General features: G+C 35.8%; 1 protein-coding gene across 1 annotated transcript in view; it reads right to left on the reverse strand.

Moving 5' to 3' along the window:
• Window positions 1-20,002, reverse strand: part of NCAM2 (neural cell adhesion molecule 2) — a 285,587-nt gene that overhangs the window by 93,309 nt on the left and 172,276 nt on the right. The window contains exon 9 of the mRNA XM_040056166.2: window positions 4,422-4,572. Coding sequence (XP_039912100.1) covers window positions 4,422-4,572 — 151 coding nt within the window. The remainder of the gene's footprint in view (window positions 1-4,421; window positions 4,573-20,002) is intronic.

The raw sequence follows: 20,002 nt of genomic DNA on the forward strand, positions 1-20,002 counted from the left end.
AGAAATTATTTTTATCAACTACTCACATGGCTGATCTCATACAAAAATGTACCATATTACTCAATGTAATCTATTTGTCACAGATGATTCTATCTCAAAATATTACTCTTTCAGTACTGTGACGAAATAGGCATTTTTTTTTACCACCCAGCATACCTAATAGCTGCAGTATCAGTATTGAAATTGAGAGACTTAACTAAAATAGTGATATGAAAACTGGTAATTCCAGCTAAAAAGGTCTCTCAGTCAGAATGCTTCCTGGATAGTGTATAGGAGAACAGAATTTTCCAAAGGACCTAACTCAATGCCTTTTCTCTGGTAAAAGGAGTATTGTCCAAAGGAATTTGTACCTGGTGATACAGAGCAGTCAGAAACAGTAGTATCTCACAGGATGCGTACTCCTGGGAGGACAAAATTAAGTGAGGGCTGTGAAAACTTCTGTCAGGTTAATGACAGATTGAGCACAACTAAGGGAAAACTGTAAGGTCACATTGAGTCTTTCAAAGATCATAAATGTTGTTCACTACTGGCTTGTTTAAAGCCCTTCCAGCTTAGTAATGATGTCAGGGCACCCTAACTAAGAATAACACTGGTGAAAGATGATCCAGCACATTGAACATGTAAAAATTGAGATTTTTCTTCATTGATAATTATGCAGTGAAAAATTTGTGAAACCCAAGACGTAATATGTTCTCTCATCACAATTTTTCTTTTAGTCAGGTCTGTATAACGCTTTTAAAGACAAAAAAATACACATAGAAATGTAAACATTTGTGTAGGACAACTAACCTTGAGAGACACCTGATATTATATGTAAAATCAAGTTATAATTCACTAGGGTTTATATACTTAAATTCCTCACTCTGTCCTGAAAACCTAATTTTAGCAATTTTAGCATATGCTTTATCTTTTTTATATATTTCTCTAATGCTTTAATAATAAAAAAAACCCTCTATGATAAATATGCAGATAATAACTATAGACACATCTTAATACCCAGTACATATCATGTGTTCCACCATGTAGGAACTTTTCAATTGATTACTTATTATTACTCTCATCAAATACACATTAGGCTTCATATTTAAAACCAAATTTTGCAGTCAATGAAATCTATTAATAAATAATATTTGAAAATGGTATTTTATTTTGATGTAATATTGATCTACCTTTCATACTTTATATAAGGAAAATTAAATATAACTAAACACAAAGATGACTTTGTAGGAAGAAATCCTTAAAAATGCCCCCTAGTTCCCTGCAATTCATGTCTGCCCAGCATTTCCCTCAGATAAAATTCAGGGTTAACTGTGCTCAGTTGGTATCAAACCTGATAATCTCTTCCTGTCCTGCAGAACTGCTCTTATCACCAGGAGCAACCCCAACAGAGAACAGGGATAAAGAACAGAAATTCTATGCAATCCTGCTGTCAGTTTAAATCTCTGATAGGGCTCAATAAGTAAAAGGATGAGACAGTGACACCAGAGCACTCTGTGCCTTCATTAGGCCTGTTTGACTGAGGTGGCACTTAAGGATGTGATGGAAGCAGTTTCCTCTCCTGACTACACAGTGTCAAATACAATAAAACATAAAAAATGCTGTAGTTTTGTCACTAACTTACAGAAAGGCATTGGTGCATTGTTTCCTTTCATCCAGAAACTCAAGAGTAATATCAAGATTTAAGTCCTGCTTATCTATTTATATTTTAATTTTAAAATAGTTGTTGGGGGTTTATACGAGAATATTATTAAAGATAATTAAAATTTCTATTAAAATGGCTTATATGCAAGAGCGAGCCATACCTGAATAAATTCTTCTCAAAACCTATTTGGAACAGAACAAAATCAAACTAATGGAAGAAAAAAATTAAAATATTTTGAAGGGTTTAATAAAATTTTTAAAATAAAAATTTGGGGAAAAAATGTGAAAGCCCTGATAGCACTGTTTGTAGCTGCAACTAGTGTGCTGAAGAAAGGCCACTTGGAAAGTATTAAAAGGAGAATCAAATCTATTCGATACTGACTTAATGGAATCCTCTCCTTTTTACTAGTTCGCTACAAAAATACAAATTAGTTATTTAGTTTTTGAACTTGAATCTTTCACTGAAATTCTCTACCCTGCAACTTATGAAGTCTCACAACTGGAATGACAGATAACCAACCATGACACTGCTTTATATAGGAAGATATTGAGCACAGGACTGTCAGAGATTAGGACAACCCAGCAGTGGATGGAAACAGGGGCAAGGAGGTGCTGAAAGATTTTTTGCAGGGGCTGTTCTGTTACAGAAGTTGATGGCAGAGGCCAGACTGATGGGAGGTGAGGCTGGAAAGAGGCACTTCCTTGTGGGGACACTATTTTAAAGAAAAGGAGAATTCTTTACTATTTAACAAGTGTTTTCTTTCCTGAGCAAAACAAATTAGTTATATTTGAAGTTCATACACCAATGACAAAGCTATTTGCAAACGAAAGCAAAAAAATTCTCTGACTATCAATCAGAATATGAGACAGACCTGTATTGTAACACCCCAGAAATACTTGCTTTGCATCATAGAACTACTTGACTTAAAGGAATTGAGGGAAATTCTATTTCTGTTAGTCAAACAAGACCTGTGCTGGAAAAAACCCCTATCATTTGGGTGAAAGTTCACTATCAGTTGTATATTTAAAATTAAAACTCCAGTTTTAGAAATATCATAATAAAGATCTTCTGTTATACATTAAAAGTAATCATTAAAATGTGTGATTTCTCTGATGGTAGGAAAATATTTCTATGTTCTTTATAAATTGTGTTTCCTTGGAGTATTTTAAAACTGTAGAAAATTTTATGCTGTATCAAAATATTTGTGCCAAGGCATAAATTCAGACTTTAAGTTATTCCATTTTCTCATATACTATATTTGATTGTTCCCACACATATTCAAAATTAATTCTGTCATACTGTAAAAAAGACTATGCTACTTTTAAATTCTTTCCACCTCTTCTAAAACTTTCACCCTGAAATGTGTCTTAGGTTATAATAATGTATTGTATCGATGCAGAGGTTTTATTATGCCCTCTAGTATGAATTCTGTATTGCTAATAAATTCTTAAATTTCAATTGTCCACATTTCATAACATGTGGAGTAACATATCTCTCTCTTCTGAATACAAAATATATTAATATTTAATGTAAAAGCATAGCAGCAACACAACCATAATCAAATTATGTATTTCATATTATTATAGGGAGAGTTGGCAGAAATTTAAAGAAACTTCACTTAATTTGCATTTTTATCTAGGTTCTTTTTTCTTTATATACATATAAAAAGTTATCATTGTGCACATTAAAGAAAACAAATATAACAAATTAGGATTTATTTCTTAGGTCTTCTGGCTTGGCAAATCTCTCCATTCCTAACAACTAAAAATTCATTTGATCATTTTTCTTACAGATTTATATTCTATGCCACAATGCAATGCTTCCCTGCCAAAAAAAAGAACACACAACTATATAGTGAAAGTTCTTTCAGAACTCCTCAGGAAATCACTCTGTGGTTTGCAATCATTACTTTTACTTCTGTGCCACAGAATCCTATTCCAGCTTTTATCTTCCCTCTGGAAAGAATTTTTCTGTTCAAAGACTCAGTTCCAACAGGTTCATGTACACCCTATTGGAAATGTAAAATAATTGTATCTAGAAATTTCTAGATAAATGGACCAACAATGAAATAAAAAAGAAGGATTTTTTGCTTGTTTTCATTTTTTGAAGACCTTTGCTCATGAATTGAAAGAACAATTTGGAGAAGCAATTACCCAATGAATTTTTTTCATATTTTAGATTTATATCCTCCGATTGGCTTCTCAAGCACTAGCCTCTTCTAAGCAAAAATAATCTCCTTTTCTCCTGGATAAAATGCAAGAGCTTGGAATAAAGACAATCTCTAAACCAGACTGTTACAAACATGATAACTCCAGGAGGTGTTGTAATTGTGGCTAGAGTCCTTTTTGGGATTATTAAATCAGAAGACTCAGAAACAAAAAAGAATCTTTGTTGGATCTTAGAAAGTTTAGCTCAAGACTTAGCTGGTGCTCAAATCAGTCCTTACTTTATCCCACTACTTTTCATTCCCAGCAGTCTCAGCTAGCCCAGAGCTTTGAAGTTATTAAGCTTAGCCTTACGTTAATGGATAATAACACTGGAATATCACTTCAGAAGTAATCCTGTCCTGCTTAAGTCACCAACACACCAACAATGGTCTTGTTAACTTCAGAAAAGACAGGATTCTCCCACAAAGTAATGAACTACAGGACATGCTTTCTTCATTTATGTAAGTTTAATCATGAATTACCATGAAAAAAATGACCTTCCATTAAGAATGTACTTTTTTTTTTTTCTTTTAAAACAAATTTAAAAGAGAAAACAAAATATTAGAACTTACATTCAATATCAAGGTACATGCTCTTTTGGTGCCCACCAATTCTACTTGCCGCTTCACAGTCATATCTCCCTGAATCTGACAACTTCACATCTTTAATATGCAGTGACGATTTTCCATGCTGCCCTTTGACTTCTATACGGCCATCTGGGCTCTGTTTACATTGATTCAGGAAAAAAGAAGGTTTTATATATTTATAAATGTATATTAATGTAGAATTTATATATTAAACAGTACTGATAAGAATGACTGAAAGCATCTTTTCAACTGTGGTGAAGTTATTACTGACAGCTAAGGAACTTCTAAATTTTCCACATAAATTAAAAAAATATAGAAAAACATGTTCTCTTTCTAGGCAGTATAATGAAAGGAATAAGTACATGCTTAAAGGAACATTGTCAAGGGAAAACACAAAACATATCAAATTATAACAGCAACAGTGAACTCCATACTCAAAACTTCTTTAAAATCTCACTCACTGTGTTTTGATGCGGTTAAGTAAAGTGCATAGATACAACACTGTATCTTAGATTACACACAGCATTATCCCTCGTCCTTACAACTGAAGCTGTAAAACTGAATAGAAGTAACACCTCAGACAATAAGCAAACCCCAGAATCTCACAACTGTTAAAAAAACTTGAACCATAAATCCAACTAAAATTTCTGGATTTCAGATCCTTTTCATTCCATGGAAAAGGCAAGGGAGAAAAACGAATGCTGCTGTTTTCAATTTTCTAGAACATAAATTTTATAAAAGTTCTAATCCATAATGATCCCCCTTCCCCCTCCCCCCCCCTTCCCCCAAAATTATTTGAAGGATGTACAAATAGTAGGTAAAACTAAATAAAAGAAAGAAAATGTCCTCTTCTTGATGCTTCAAAATTCATGAAGTATCATGCCTGAGGAAAAAGAAGTTATTTTCTTCTGCTCTTTACTCATAGAATCATACAATACTTTGGGCTGAAAAGGACCTTAAAGCTCATATTGTTCTAATGCCCTTGCCTGGGCAGGGACACGTTCCACTAGACCACGTTGCTCAGAGTCCCATCCAACAAGGCCGTAAACATTTCCAGGGATGGGAGAGCCACAGCTTCTCTGAGCATCCTTTGGGAAATCTGTTGTACTCTGTCATCTCACTTTTTTTTTTTGTTTAAGGAAAAAAAAAACCTCCAAATGTGATTAAAAATACTGATATTAACCTACCCTCATTATAATAAGGTGGAAAAAGGATGAAAACACAGTAACTATATCACTGCATGACATTAAACTCGAAGCAGATTTTTATGTTCAATTCTGTAACACACACACTCAAGTTTACTGCATATTACACTCAATACTCACCAAGTGGCAGCTGATGTTTAGGTGGCTGAGCTTTTAACTCAGTACAATTGTTCTTTGACTTAATAAAGGAAATACGCCACAATTTAGACCGTTAAAATATTTGATGTAAAGCAGTCAAATGAAGCATGCTGTTTATCATGATTTCTATAAAAAAGAAAAGTATTCTGATCCTATGTAAGAATCCAAGTTGACTGAATTTTGTTTCCTGTGGAAACGACTCAGCATAGGTACATAAATTAATAGTTCTCAAATTCTAACACAGGAGCCAACATAAACCTCTTTGGATTGGTAAAAATTAGCAACTTAGACCACTTATCCATCAATTTTAATACTGAAAATTCTATTTCCACATATGTTCAAAACAGGAAAATAAAAGATATGATGTTGTTAGTAAACATTACAGTAGTGGACATCCTGGCTTTTGGAAGGAATTCCTGGGATAATTAAAATGCAATTTCTTTAAAATAAAAGATTAAGTTATTTTCTAATTTCCGATACAAAATCAGATTAATATATATGTAGAGCACATATAGAAATATTTCCTTATAAAGCATTGTAGTTGTTTCACGTTCGCTAAATTTTGGTTGCCAAATTTAGTGTATTGGTCTTAGTGTTTATTCTCTTTTTGTGGGAGAAGATAAGGAGAAAGCAAAGCAGGCTTAGGCTTAAAATAAACAAATAGTTTTATTAACACACATTAACAGGATGGAAAAGATAAGTTGGAAAAAAAAAAAAAACCCACCCAACAAATTAAAACAAAACAGGATGAAACTGCAGAACAATCTTCCCTCCCCTTACAAACTGTTAACTTTCCTACAAAACAACAGAGAGAGAAACAACTTGTGATTTTCAGTTAGTTTCACTTTAAACATAATCTTTTATCACTTTGGGAGAGGAGTCTCTCTCTAGGGTACCATGGAGACACTCGCCACAAGATGGTAACAGTCTAGTAGCTCCAAATGTGTCACAAATCTGCAACTGCCTGGAATTTCTGCAGATTGTGCAGTCCCACCCAGTAGCAGCCTTTCCCCTGGCTACCCATGGGCCTCTCAGCGTATCTGGGGTACTGTTTAAGAATGCTTCTTCTAGTACAAAACAAGGATTCTCTTCTTCTATCTCTAAAACCGTCTCTATCTCAAAAGAAATAAAGACCTCCTTTTGCCCCAGGAGCTGAGGGCTTCAAATCACTTTCTCTTTATAATCATCTTTGTCTCTAAGGCTGAGACTGCCTTTTGCCCCAGGAGCAAGGGGCTTTGAGAGTCTCACTTAAATCTCAATCATATCAGTTCCCAATTTTGACTAGAACCAGCATTCCCCCACACAACATTAAGATGTTACAAGAAACAATCCATTTCTCCAGTTTACCCCAGGTAAGTCCAGTTAAAAATGTCCACATCGTCAATTCCTTTTCTAATAATTTTATCAGTGCTTTCACTCTTGCTCCACTGACTTCATGAGGTGTCTTTTCTACGTCCACTCCGTCTCTTTCTTTTCTCTCTCAGGGAAGGGTTAGGCCTTGGAAACTTCATGTTGCCAGGAAAGCGTTCAATCTCCCCAGGCCTGCAGGGGTAATGTGATCTCTGCGATGGGCAGCAGTCTCTCCCCTGCGGCATCTCAGATCCAGACGGGTCCCTCCGCTCTTTTTCTTTCTCTGTCTGGAATCACTGGAGGAGGGGGGAGGAGAGGGGAGGAGGGGGGAGCTCTGCCCACCCCTCAGGGACAATCGGGGTGGCTTCAGCCTAAATGGGCTCATAGCTGCTATCAGGGGCCCGACAGAGATCCCTCCCTGCTCTGGGGGCTCCAGGACTCTAGTGCAGTTGAAAAGTTGAAAAAATTAGTCCCCATTAAGCTGCAACCTCTCCTCCCCCACCGGGAGCCGATGGAGCCCGACCAGGCCTTCAGGCCGGCTTGCCCCCCAAAAGTAGGGGGGAAGCACCAGGCCCCAACTCAGTGTCACCTGCTCAGCTGACCAGGAGGAAAAAGGGGCTGTCATGCACAAAAATCAGGGTTTATGTGGATACTTTGCAAAGCATTTAACGTTCTCAGTGGTCAAAACAGATGCCAATTTCCCAAACTAGCCTTCTGATAGGTTCCTGTCCCTTCTAAAACAATTCCAAGGTCCTGACAGGGAAAACCAGTCCACATTCCTGCCTAACTGAAAACCAAACTGTGCCAATCCATGACAAGTATTTATATATATATATATATATATATATATATATATATATATATATATATATATATATATAAAAAACAAGTACTTTCCATGTTATGAGTATTTTCTTCATTTTTTAAATATTGAGCATGTAATAACATGGTCAAACTATATTATTCCTACCTAAAATGTATTTACACTTCAGAAATTTAATTTCTGATTTTACCTTAATGACTAATCTTTCCTTAAGAAGTTACATTTTAAATGGTGAAACGTGTGACAATGAATCATGGATAAAATAGTAAATACTTTATTAGTAATTTCTTAATTCAATACTAATCCCAAATACTTTAATTCACTAACGCATATTTCACTGTAAGTAATTCCATGTATCCCTAAGCACATATATGAGCACTAATAGATGTTATAAAAGAAAATAATAATGAAAATAAGCACAAAGATCCTTAAATTAAATAGCTTTCAGAGTAATTTCTCAATCTCATATTAGTTTATCTAGTTATTTTCTAATACTGATGGAAAAAATGTAGACTGTACTCAGTATAATTTTCCTATGTTGCTACATTCTCTTATTCAAATGCAGATGATGTAATGTATCTAAGATTTATAGGTAGGACAAAACCCAAGCTAATAAATACTCTGAATGATGGGAGATTTTCACATATCATTGATTTTTATAATCAAATATATGGTAAGAAACATTGTAAGAGGATTTACTAGGTTCAAAGTCTATAAAACAAATAAAACAACTGTAAGCAAGAAAATTTGGCTAGAATTATCATAATAATATGCATTTACTAAAGATAATTTCTACTTTTTTAAAGTTCTTGTGTTAAAATTGCTTACTAAATCAAACAAAATTTCTAAAATGTGTCCTGCTTCATTGCTTATAATGCATATTATACTGTGGCTTCTTAATAAACAGTTTAAAAAGTCCTGTTCACTGAGTCTATTTGGAGATGGATTGGTGTACAAATCCACCATTTATTTCCTTTACAAACATGGTACAATACCTGATTAAATATATACTTATAGGCTGGCATTCCTGAAGAGAGAAACACATGAAAGAAAACAAGAGTATAAATACAGAACAAGAAAATTCCATTGACAAAAAAAGAAACAAACAAACAAACAAACAAATAAATAAATAAATAAGGTGTCTATCTGTGAGAGGATTCCCAGAATATGTGGGAGATTACCACATGCAAATCAAAATGCTAGTTAGTATGTTGAAGTTTCACAAGGACTTCAGAAACACTGGTGTGGCTGTATTATATTTCTTTATTGTATAAATCAGTCAAGAGAGATCTGGGTAAATAATTCAAGGACATGTTGCGATGACCCAAAAAAGCACACTAACAATGCAGCTGAGTATGGCAAAGAGCAATAAAGAAACTGGGACAAAAATCAAATATGCAACATCACCTGGAGCAAAAACTGAAGGCACAATATTTACATTTTTCTGTTCTTGTAGAGGACATTATTAAAACCAGGATAAACTGAGAAAGCAGAACTTTCTAACCACTGGTAGTGCCTTTTTGGGTTAATTTCTCTCCTGCACTAATTATGGAGAACACACATTAGTAATCTGGCACCATAACACACCAAAACATGAAGAGAAAGAGACACAGGTATGGGAACACTACACCTGCCCAGTAATCCTTAGGAGATCCCCACAAGGAAGAAAGCTTTGGACGGCCAATGTGCCAAAATCAAAATATAGATATAACCTCTATAAATTAAAAATGTCAGTAACTCTCAAGTCTGCCTGAAATAATAATAGATACTTACTAAATTGGGACATTCTTTTTTTTTTTTTGGTTCTTCAAATGTGATAGCACGAGAGATGTACAATCTGTATTTTATTTTATTGCTTAATAATAACAAAGAGCATAAAAGGGTCAGAACAAATTCCTAGACAATCAGAATAGTCTCAGTGGTCCAACACTCATGGTTTGTGCTCATTCACTGAATTATTTAGTATCTCATCCTACCATGGAGAATGAACAATCTTGAGGTTATGACAATTCCATACAGATTTATATATTCTTTGGAAAGAACAATTACATTAACAGACCCTTATACTCTTATACATTAGAAGAATTACAAAGTCTTCAGAAGTTACATTTTCACAGCATTTTCGAAATCATAATAAAATCTTAAGAGATGAATATTTTTCATGGTTAACCTTCATTGGAGAATTTCACAGAAAAAATAAATAAAAGTGGGGTTTTTGAGGCTTTGGTGGTGGGGCTTTTTTCCCCCCCATAACCAGCATAAAACTAAAATACAATTGAAAAGTCTTCAGCAGAGACTTTGAAAAATGGTTTCCTTAGGTAAAGTCACTTTGTGATTTTATCCATATTAAAGCACATTCCCTAACTTCAGAAACAGGAAAGCCCTTTTATTTTGAATACTGATAGCAATCTAGTTCTCTTCCATTGTTAAAGGGAAGTCTCCTATGCAGGTCTGCAAGTAAAACTATCCAAAATGACACCACATAAAAAGTATCTTCTGGGGGGGGGGGGGCGGGAAAAAAGAAAATTTTCTGCACTTGCAATATGCTGACTTATAATATGTACTTAAACACAAATGAATCCTATGCTAACTTAGGAAAAAAAAACCCAAAAAAACCAAAAAAACCCCCCAGGTGTTGCATAATTTGAGATTAGTGCTACAGGTTCTGTAAAAGTAAATATGTATTTTTGGTTTTGATAAAATTCTTGTCATACTATCCATGTTATTCTACTCCTTGACTTCTTCTGTCATGCTCTTGCTTCCTGAATGCCTTGCATAATTTGTAGTTCCACATGTGAATATTCCCAAAGGCCTGACCAGGTGATGCTGACCTGAGTGGTCTGTGTACAGTTTCAAAGTCAAAAAAGCAGAGCTCCCAAGGTATTATCAGAAAAATGACAACTCTGAATTTCAAGGACTCCACTTGCAGAGAGGATGGGGATGTGATGATACAATAACATCCACACAGAGACAAGGATAGCTTCTGGAACAGAGTAAATTATTCAGGTATGACAGAGTTTTCAATCTGCAAAATTCCACTGCCATTTTAGTAAAATCAATGTAATTTTTTCAGGAGGAGAGAGTTCACTGATTATGATGCTCAGAAATTGTCGTTCGTGTACGAACTATAGAAAGCTGAACTTGGGCAAAGCTGGATGATGTGGTTAGTGGATGAGTTCGATTGCCATTGTTCCAACTCCCACTGAGGAAAAGTAGAACCAAATGAGATTAAGTTGTAGCGCGGCCAAAATTTGCACTTTGAGTTGGCTGAAAACAGTAATGGAAGGTAAGAACAGGTGCAGAAATTGGTGACTCATTTGTAGCTAGATTTTAATAATATTGCTTGGATGGCTAGAGCAGCTGACTTCCCTCCTAGAGTTTATAATTTGGCTGTCAAAGTACTACTTCAACCCCTGAAGTCCAAGTGCAAGACTGCAAGCAAAACAGTACCTTCATTTAAAATCTAGACAAGTAGAAAATCTTTATTTGGTTTTCTTCTAATCCTTAAACCTTTTTCATGAGCAAAGTGCCATCACTGTCCATAGTTAAAATGCTACAGGTCAGCTTTGCCCGTCAAATTTACTAAATATATCTTCAGACATCTTGTGTGCTTTAGTATTATTTTGGACATGCACTGCATATATTAACCGCAGAAAAGATGAAGAGGTAGTGGCTTAGAATTGAGACTGTTTTTTTCTTTTGCAAAACATGGAACAATATACTAAAGAACAGTCACTGTAAGAACATGTAACTTGAGTGAAAGCTGCAGGTGTTTTAAATGTCCTGCAAAGGATCTGTTGCAAATGCACATGGTCAAAGATCCTCATACTGCAGGGGGGAGAATTGAAAAAACTCAGTTCTTCCTTCTTTGGATCAAATTGTTAAAAATTTCCAACTCATTATGTTGTCTTGCTCATGTTTTTAGTACACATCACTGAATTTTCAAGGAGAAAACAAATATTGATTAACAGAATCATCTTTGGAATGTCACAAATAATTTCTTTAGGACATTTGCTGATTTCAGGTTGTGTTTGCATCCACATGAGAGGTAACGTGAAGTCATATACTTCAGTCTGATGCTTCTTATATGTGAGATTTAAGCAGATCTTAATTGACTGTGAAAATGTTTCTTGAAGCAGCATGATAGATAAGAACTTCTGCAACCTGACATGCTGTTTCTTAATGATGATAAAATTCCAGAAGTCTGTTAAATGTATGTGACCAGCAATTCCTAGTCTGAAATTCTACCTTGGATGATGAGAGAAAGGGCTGTTAGTCACAACAGCCATCATCGTGTAGAAGCTGATGGAAGCTCCCTTCTGGATTATGGATGGTATATTCACAATATTTCCCATGCTCTTCAGGTAAATGTATTCTATCCATGCACCTGTTGGAGACAGCAGAAAATTCCAGAGTATTGCTATGTGCATATGCCTTAATGTCCAGTGAATCAGAATAATGCTACAGCAGTGTCTTGGACTTCAGTGATTTTTATAGGAGACCTTGTGATATTTTAAAATTTCAGCTTGTTAAATATACATGTCAGAATGCTGCAAATTCCTGAATTTCTAGGAATTTGTTTTTCCACAAAGAAGAAATTATTGAAGTGCCTATTGTTTGTAGATCTGTGGTGCAGCACCAGGGAAGTCACAAGAAAACCTACTGGTGAAGAAAAACATACTGTTGTTTTGATTTTCTGTTCAGCTGCAGACACACCAGTTACTTTTATAGAATTCAGATTGTAAATGGCAGCAGGTTCTATGCAGGTTGTTAGCAGCATGTATAGTCTCAGGAAAAAAATGTGTTCTTGAATGCTTTGTACACCTTTTTAAAATTATGAACTGATTTTTCATTGATTCGTTCTGGCATTTCTTTCAAACAAGTCATTATGCAGAGAGATGACACATGAAATGCTGACAACAAACACTTGCTAAGACATGAAGTGGAAAACTGAACTTCTTTCCCTCATTGGTTTTTACTCAACAATGAATGTGTAAGAGAAGTATTTAATAGTGAAAAAAATTATGAGCATCCATTCAAGATTACTTCTGCTAACGATGCAAATCCTAAATGTAAATCACAAATCTTACTGATGCAAATCACAAAAAGAAATGGTTTATGATTTTTTAATGGAAATAATATTGGCATCATATCAAATAAAATTGTAGAGTAGAACAAGCATAAGTGTTGGCCATGATAAATAACACTAGTAACAACAAACGTTTATAAGTATAGCAGAAATACTCCAACCCTAATAATTGCATATACACTTTGTAATTAGAAATCCTATTTCACTCATAAATACTGTATTTAGTGGCTTTACTCCTAAGAATTTTGCTGATCTGAATCTACTACAACACTGCTATGATGCCATTAAAATAGGCGACTCAAATAGATTCAGGCCAGCATAATCCTCATGAAGATGACTTTTAAGTACAACTTTCTTATTCAACACAGACCTCACATAAAACAGCCACTAAAAAAAAAAGATTTTATTATGCAATTGCATCTTAGTTTAGACAATCAAATCTTACTGTAACTTGGGAGTGGAGGTGGTTGTTCTGTAATGTTGGTGACCAGCAAGTGAAAAATGTAAGGAAAACTTATAAAAGAAAGAAACCAAAGAAACCTGTGGCTGGGCACACATGAAGACAAATCGTGTCAACTTACTGCATTACAAAATGGACAAAAATAACTTGGGACACAGTGATGAATTATCAATCCTTTTTTTTTTTTTTTTTTTTTAAACAAGCACTGCCAGACTGCCTCTGGTGTCTGAGTTATTAAAACAAGGAAAGGAAAACTAGGAAGCTTTTGTATAACAATTTTAACCATAGTGGTTCCACACACCCCCCCCCCCCCCCTTATTACTTAGATAATTTGAATTAAAATGTTCAAGTCATTATAACTGAACTAAGAATAATTGCTTGGTTTATTTTGTTTATACTGATATTACTTGAACTGATAACAAATTCTTAGATATATACAGGTTGTACACCCCTCTTGCCCACAAAACTCTGTTGTAATATATGATGAACTTTAAAATTACAACTACTGCAAGAATTTCAAACTGAGCTTAATTGTATATATGCATTAATTTCATTTTTGCAGAATTCATATGCAAACCTTGACACAGTCTGTTATTGACGCCTTAATGAAGGGATGGGACTACTCTCAGGCTAAAAATTATTTATTATTCAGATAAACATCAGCCTCAAAGGCTGTGACATTTCAGAAGAGCAAGAAGTCAGCCATAGCTCAAAGTACTCTCAGGTTTCTTCATTACAAGGCAATATATAACATTCTGATCCAAAGGTGAGTTGCCACAGAGTTTATTTTGTTTTTTTTTTGATGTATCACTTTTACTTAATTTTGCTGCACAGCGTATACTTTTACCCAATGGCTTCCTATCTCACTGCTTTCTGCTTCTATTATAACATCTAGAGTCTTAGCTTACTCTATAAAATCACATTACTACACTAGAACTCTTCACTACCTTACTCAATAGAGTTTCTTACTTATTTAAGGCATATTCTTACTTGCAACTATAGAAACATAAGTTTATAATTTCTCTGCTTAATGTCTGTGTACTTTTATTATTATATCAATCCAAGCTTCTCCCAAGGCTACAAATCAAATCCTTCAGTATCTGTGGAAGTTTCTATCTTTTAATTTCTTAGAACAGTACAGCTTTAGTTGCAGGGATAAGTGATGTAGTGAGCATGCTGAAAAAAGAAAGGAGGGGAAAAAAAAAAATATATATATATATATAAAAACCAAAACCAAATCACAATCTGAATTTCTGGGTTGTTCAGTAGCTGTACGCAGCTTGAAATCCCTCCCAGTTTACTGTAAAGTTGATATATGTTTTACTAAAATTATTATGGCTAGACAGCAGATAGGAAGTCTGTCTCTGGGAAGTGGGCTGAGACAGTGATCTGCAGGGGTATATGTAAGCAACAAGGCTCCCTTAGGGGAAGGAAAATCATGGAAGGTCAGAAAGAGCCACAGCTTGAATCACAAGATGAAGGGAATTGTCAGAAGGACAGAACCTAACCTCACAGATCACAAAGTCTTTGCTCACAAACTCTGATAATTCTGGAAGGCTTTTTTCATCTGAAGAATCAGAAGGAAATTACTGCAGTAGCAAGCAAAATTGAGAAAGTGAGTGTCATGGGTTTGGAACAGTTTTGTTTCTAGTTACGAAGATATGTGGAATGTATTTTCGGGTCAGGACCTGGGAATTTGCTTTAGAAAGGACAGGGACCTATCAGAAGGTTAGTGGGAATATTGGCATCTGTACTGACCACTGAGAATGTCAATTGTGACTTTGGGCAGTATCCATATAAAACCCCCTGATTTCCTGCAGGTCAATCCTTTTTTCCTTTTGGCCAGAGAGAGAAGGTAACATCGTGCAGCAGCCGGGGGTCAGCCGGGCCCTGCCGCCCCGGCCGTGCAGCCAGGTCTGTGCTTACCTGGGCCCGTACGAGGAGCGGCCCTGGCCGGGCTCTGCCTCCAGGCCCCATCCGCTGCCAGCAAGGGCAGGTCTGGCCGGGCCCCTGATACCAACAATGTGCCAGGCTGGGATGGGGCCCACCCTGATTTAAACGGAGGGGTGGGCAAAAATAAGCATTTATGATCCTGCCTGGTTTTTTTTTTTTTTTTTTTTTTTTTTTTTTTTTTTTTTTTTTTTTTTTAAATTCCGGACTGCCCGTGTACTCTGATCTCTGATCTTTCTGCGTGAGTTCTTCCCCCCACCTCACTAGCACAACCTTGAAAATCTTAACACCATGAGCTGCCACAAGACAGAAAAAGACTCTGGCCAGATTTAACCTTTTCCTGGAAACATGAAGCTTCCAAGGTCTAACCCTTCCCTGAGAGAGAAAAGAAAGGGACAGAGTGAACACAGAGAAGAAACAGCATGAAGTCAGTGGAGCGAGAGTGAAAGACTATTGGGACAGGGGGTTGAGGAGTTTGTCATTCCATCCTTATTGAGCCATGGAAATGAACTTTATATTTAACCCTTTAAATGATGGGAAAGATATGCATTTAGGGAGATGACTGTTTAGATTTGTGTGTGGATTTGAGCAAAAGTGTTTGTGATGGACTAAGTGATATTAACCCCATAAGATGCTTGAACAGAGACAGAGATGAGAAGCCCCCTGTGCCAGTGAAGAAGTGAGAAGATATCTCTGTACCTTGAGATGAAAAATCCTTTGCTTTTGGAGTTATTCATCTCTAAAAGGTGACACCCCGGTATGCAAGAGTCTAAGGTCCATGACCCATAAGCAGCTTGGGAAACTGCTCCTGGGAGGGGTCACAAAGGGAGGTTTCCCCTGGCAGCTGTTTTTGTGACAGCTGAAACCCACAAGGGGACTGCTTTAGGTTGTCAGTGGGATCCATGACTCTGAGAGAGACTCTTCTCCTAAAGAATTGATGAAAGATTATTTTCCAATGGTGAAACTGACTGAAAATCACAGGTTTTGTCTCTTTATATTGTTTTGTTGGAAAGTTAACAGTTTTTAGGGGGATAGAAGAGTGGTTTTGGAGTTTCATTCTGTTTTGCTTTAGTTTTTTCCCAAGTTTCTTTTTCCATTTTTTTAGTGTGTGTTAATAAAACTATTTGTTCATTTTTAAGCTTGAGCCTGCTTTGTTTTTCTCCTAATCTCTCTCCCACCTAAAAGGAGTAAACACTAAGACCACTACACTAAATTTGGCAACCAGAATTTGGCGAACATGAAACCACTACAGTGACGTAACCTAGACATAACTGAAAGGGCATATGTTTTCAAGTAATTTTATTTAATTGATGTCCTGAATATAGTTCTCAGTTTTTCTATTCACATGTCTGTATTGATAAATATGGATATAAATAAAAGCTTATACTGGATATATCAGCTAAATTGGATGTTTACTACTACAGAAAAATGTCATGCTACTAGAGTTTGAAATAAGTTGGGAAGCAGAGATTGCGACATGCAGCACGAGCACCCGTATGCCATTCTCCTGGGGAAAGTCTCAGTGAGAAATGAAACCTTTAAGCCAGTCTATTCCTTGTTTTCAGTCAGCTTGTAGGATTCCTGACTCAGCTGTACACTTAAGGAAACTGAATATATTATTGAATTATCAGAAGTTATGTATTACTACATCATTGAAGAAACAGATCTGTAACAACACATTAACTGAAGAGACTATATGGATAAATTAATGACAGCTATCCCCACAACACGAATACATCTGTCTTTGTGTATGGACAAGCATTTGGGTCTACTCTGGATAACAAATAATTTACCTTTTCTCCCAAAAGAGGAACAAATCTGAAGGGCCCTCTTGTCATGTGGTTAATATTTAGCACTGAGTTGTCAATACAACCAGTATCTCAAAAAAATTACTAGCTTAATTTTTGGCTTCATTTACATATCACTGCAGATACGGTTACCTAAAGGAGTCTGTGGAACTCAGACAACTGATTGAGCTACTTGAAAACTTGGAAATATCCACACTGGCTCAGAGTTTTCTTAATCCTTCAGGTCACCCAGGAAGGCTGCTTTTTCTTTCTAACTGAATACAACACTACTCCTGCAAAATCAAACTTTTTGCTCAAGTACTGCCTCCCAAAACTAGATATAGATGAAGGAATACCAAAATGTATTCATATTTCCATGGATCTTCTGAAATTCTAGTATTCAGTGCTTGTATATAGCCCTTTATTTGCTTATGTCACAGTGTATAAACATCTATGTTCTCAACAGCACTAATTACCTAACATATAAGTAACCCTGTTGGTCAAGTTAATTTATTTACCTTCTTCCAGTCACAATATTCTTGCTCTCTAACTTCATAGCCTTCAATGTGGAGCCCACTAAAATTCATTAAGGGCTTAAAAACAAAATAGAAGTTTGATGTGTAATTGAATTGTTTGCAGAGCATTCCAATTGCATAATCAAACACTATTGTGCCTGGCTACATAAATTGCTCTGGTTTGCAGGCCTTTGCCAATATTGCAACACAAAAACATTGTATGATATTGTAAGTAGGAGCTTTTCACATAATAGATAGGTGAAACAGGTTATAACAATTTTCTCCAATACAGCAAAGAGATTGGCCTTGTATATTTTCTAGCTATTCAAAGGAGAATTATTCACAAAGAGTGGGATTTGGACAGCTCAGAAAAATAAAGGTATTTCCCGCAATAAGTTAAAATATCCTAGATACATCTCTGTTTCCTGTGATTTATTTCAAATAAAGATCTGATCCTTGATGAGCAAGAATTTTACAGGACTTATATTACTGTTTAAAAAGGAAGACAGCATTTCACTGACACTGTAAGACTGTTTGGTTTTGCGCAGGAAAACCCAGCCTTAACACGGGGTAAAACAAAACAAAACAAAAAACCAAAACAAAACATCATTCTTTTTATTAACATTGGTAATAGCTGAAGTGAAGTTAATAGGCTTGGGAGAAAATAGACTTGACCTTTCAAAGAAAAATATTTCCTTTTCCTATTACATGATCATGAAAATGATGAAAAACTCTACAAGCTCCAAATATCTATGATTTGCATGCCAATACAAAGTAAATTCATGGAAAATAACTTAATTATTAGTCTGAACTCTGCAATATTTAGAAAAAATGTCACAGGATTTTTCATGAGAAGAACCAGGTTATTATTGCAATGGAAGAAAGCAGAATTCAAACTGTTTCTGCAGTGTTCATTATAAAATTAAAAATCACAGGTTGGGTTTTCTTTGGGAGTACCAGGAGAATAGTATAAGGTATTTAAGAGACAGTCAGTTAATCTGTATGAAATAGAGTACAAAGTACAGTAAAAAATAGAGTATAAAATCCTATCTTAAATCGAGCACACAAGTTGCAACTGGGACCTCTCTGTATTGACTCCTTTCATTCATTTTATGTGGTTAGGTCATAAATTCCTCAGAGTATGCAGCATATGCCTCTTTGGACACATGCTGCATACAGTGGAGCCACTTTCATATCAAACCCCATCTGTTATTGTGATTTGTATTCTAAAACAGGGCTTAAAATGCTGATTACAAATAATGTTGATCAGCATTCATATTTCTGCTAGTATTAGATACTATGAAAGTGGGGCACCCTCACACTTCTGCAGAGTACACAGGAATCAGTGACTTTTGTATCAGTGATCAGGATGTGCTGTCCTTCAGGGACATGTAGAGATGTACGTGCATGTCCAAAATCCATTTCATAACTGATCATGCCAAATCAAATGCAATCACTATCTTTCCTTCTGTTCTAAAAATGGCAACCCTTCTCCTGACTCCTCTTTTTACTGGGAAAAGGGCCAGGCCTGTTGGATGCACAGTGGTCTGTGGGAATGTGCCATTTCAAATCCCAGCTGAAAGGAGCATAGCCAGGTTGGCACATGAGTGCAAGGACAGGTGGTGCTGGGGAGTCGGGGACTGGAAGGACCGAGGCAGAGTACGTGCACCAAGCAGAGAGCTTCAGCTTCACACTGAAACAAGAGATGAAGCTGTGGCCTTGGACTAAACCTCCATTTCCATTTTTACACCTTTAATGGTGAGACAAACACCTTCCAAAATGCATTGCCATTCATGTATTCAACCTCGCCCACCTCCCACGTATTTATAGGCTATACAGCCACAGAAGGATTACGGAGGTCATCTAATGTGACCTCCTGGAAAACTTTTCATTTAACTTTCAAGAGAAGTCAGAGGAAAGGGAAAGACACCTTTATTTCAAATTCTTAATGAAAGAGAGACCACACACTGTGTGGTAGATTGTTTTAAGAGCTAAATGATAAAAGGAGAGAGGAAAAGGCTTCTTTGCTTCTGGTTTGAACTCACTTGGCTTCAACTTTCAAATAAACACTTCTGAGGTACTGAAAATCCTTTATCAAAGCTGTATTTTCCAACAAGATAATTATAGAGCTCATACTCATTAATATTATCCTCCTTAAGCCCAGCTGGGTTACTTCTTTGATCTACGACTTCGGTGCATATTTTCCATTGTTTTGGACACAATAAATTCAAAACTCAGGAAAGTCTATG

The sequence above is a fragment of the Hirundo rustica genome, chromosome 2 (genome assembly GCF_015227805.2).
Source record: "Hirundo rustica isolate bHirRus1 chromosome 2, bHirRus1.pri.v3, whole genome shotgun sequence".
NCBI lineage: Eukaryota > Metazoa > Chordata > Aves > Passeriformes > Hirundinidae > Hirundo > Hirundo rustica.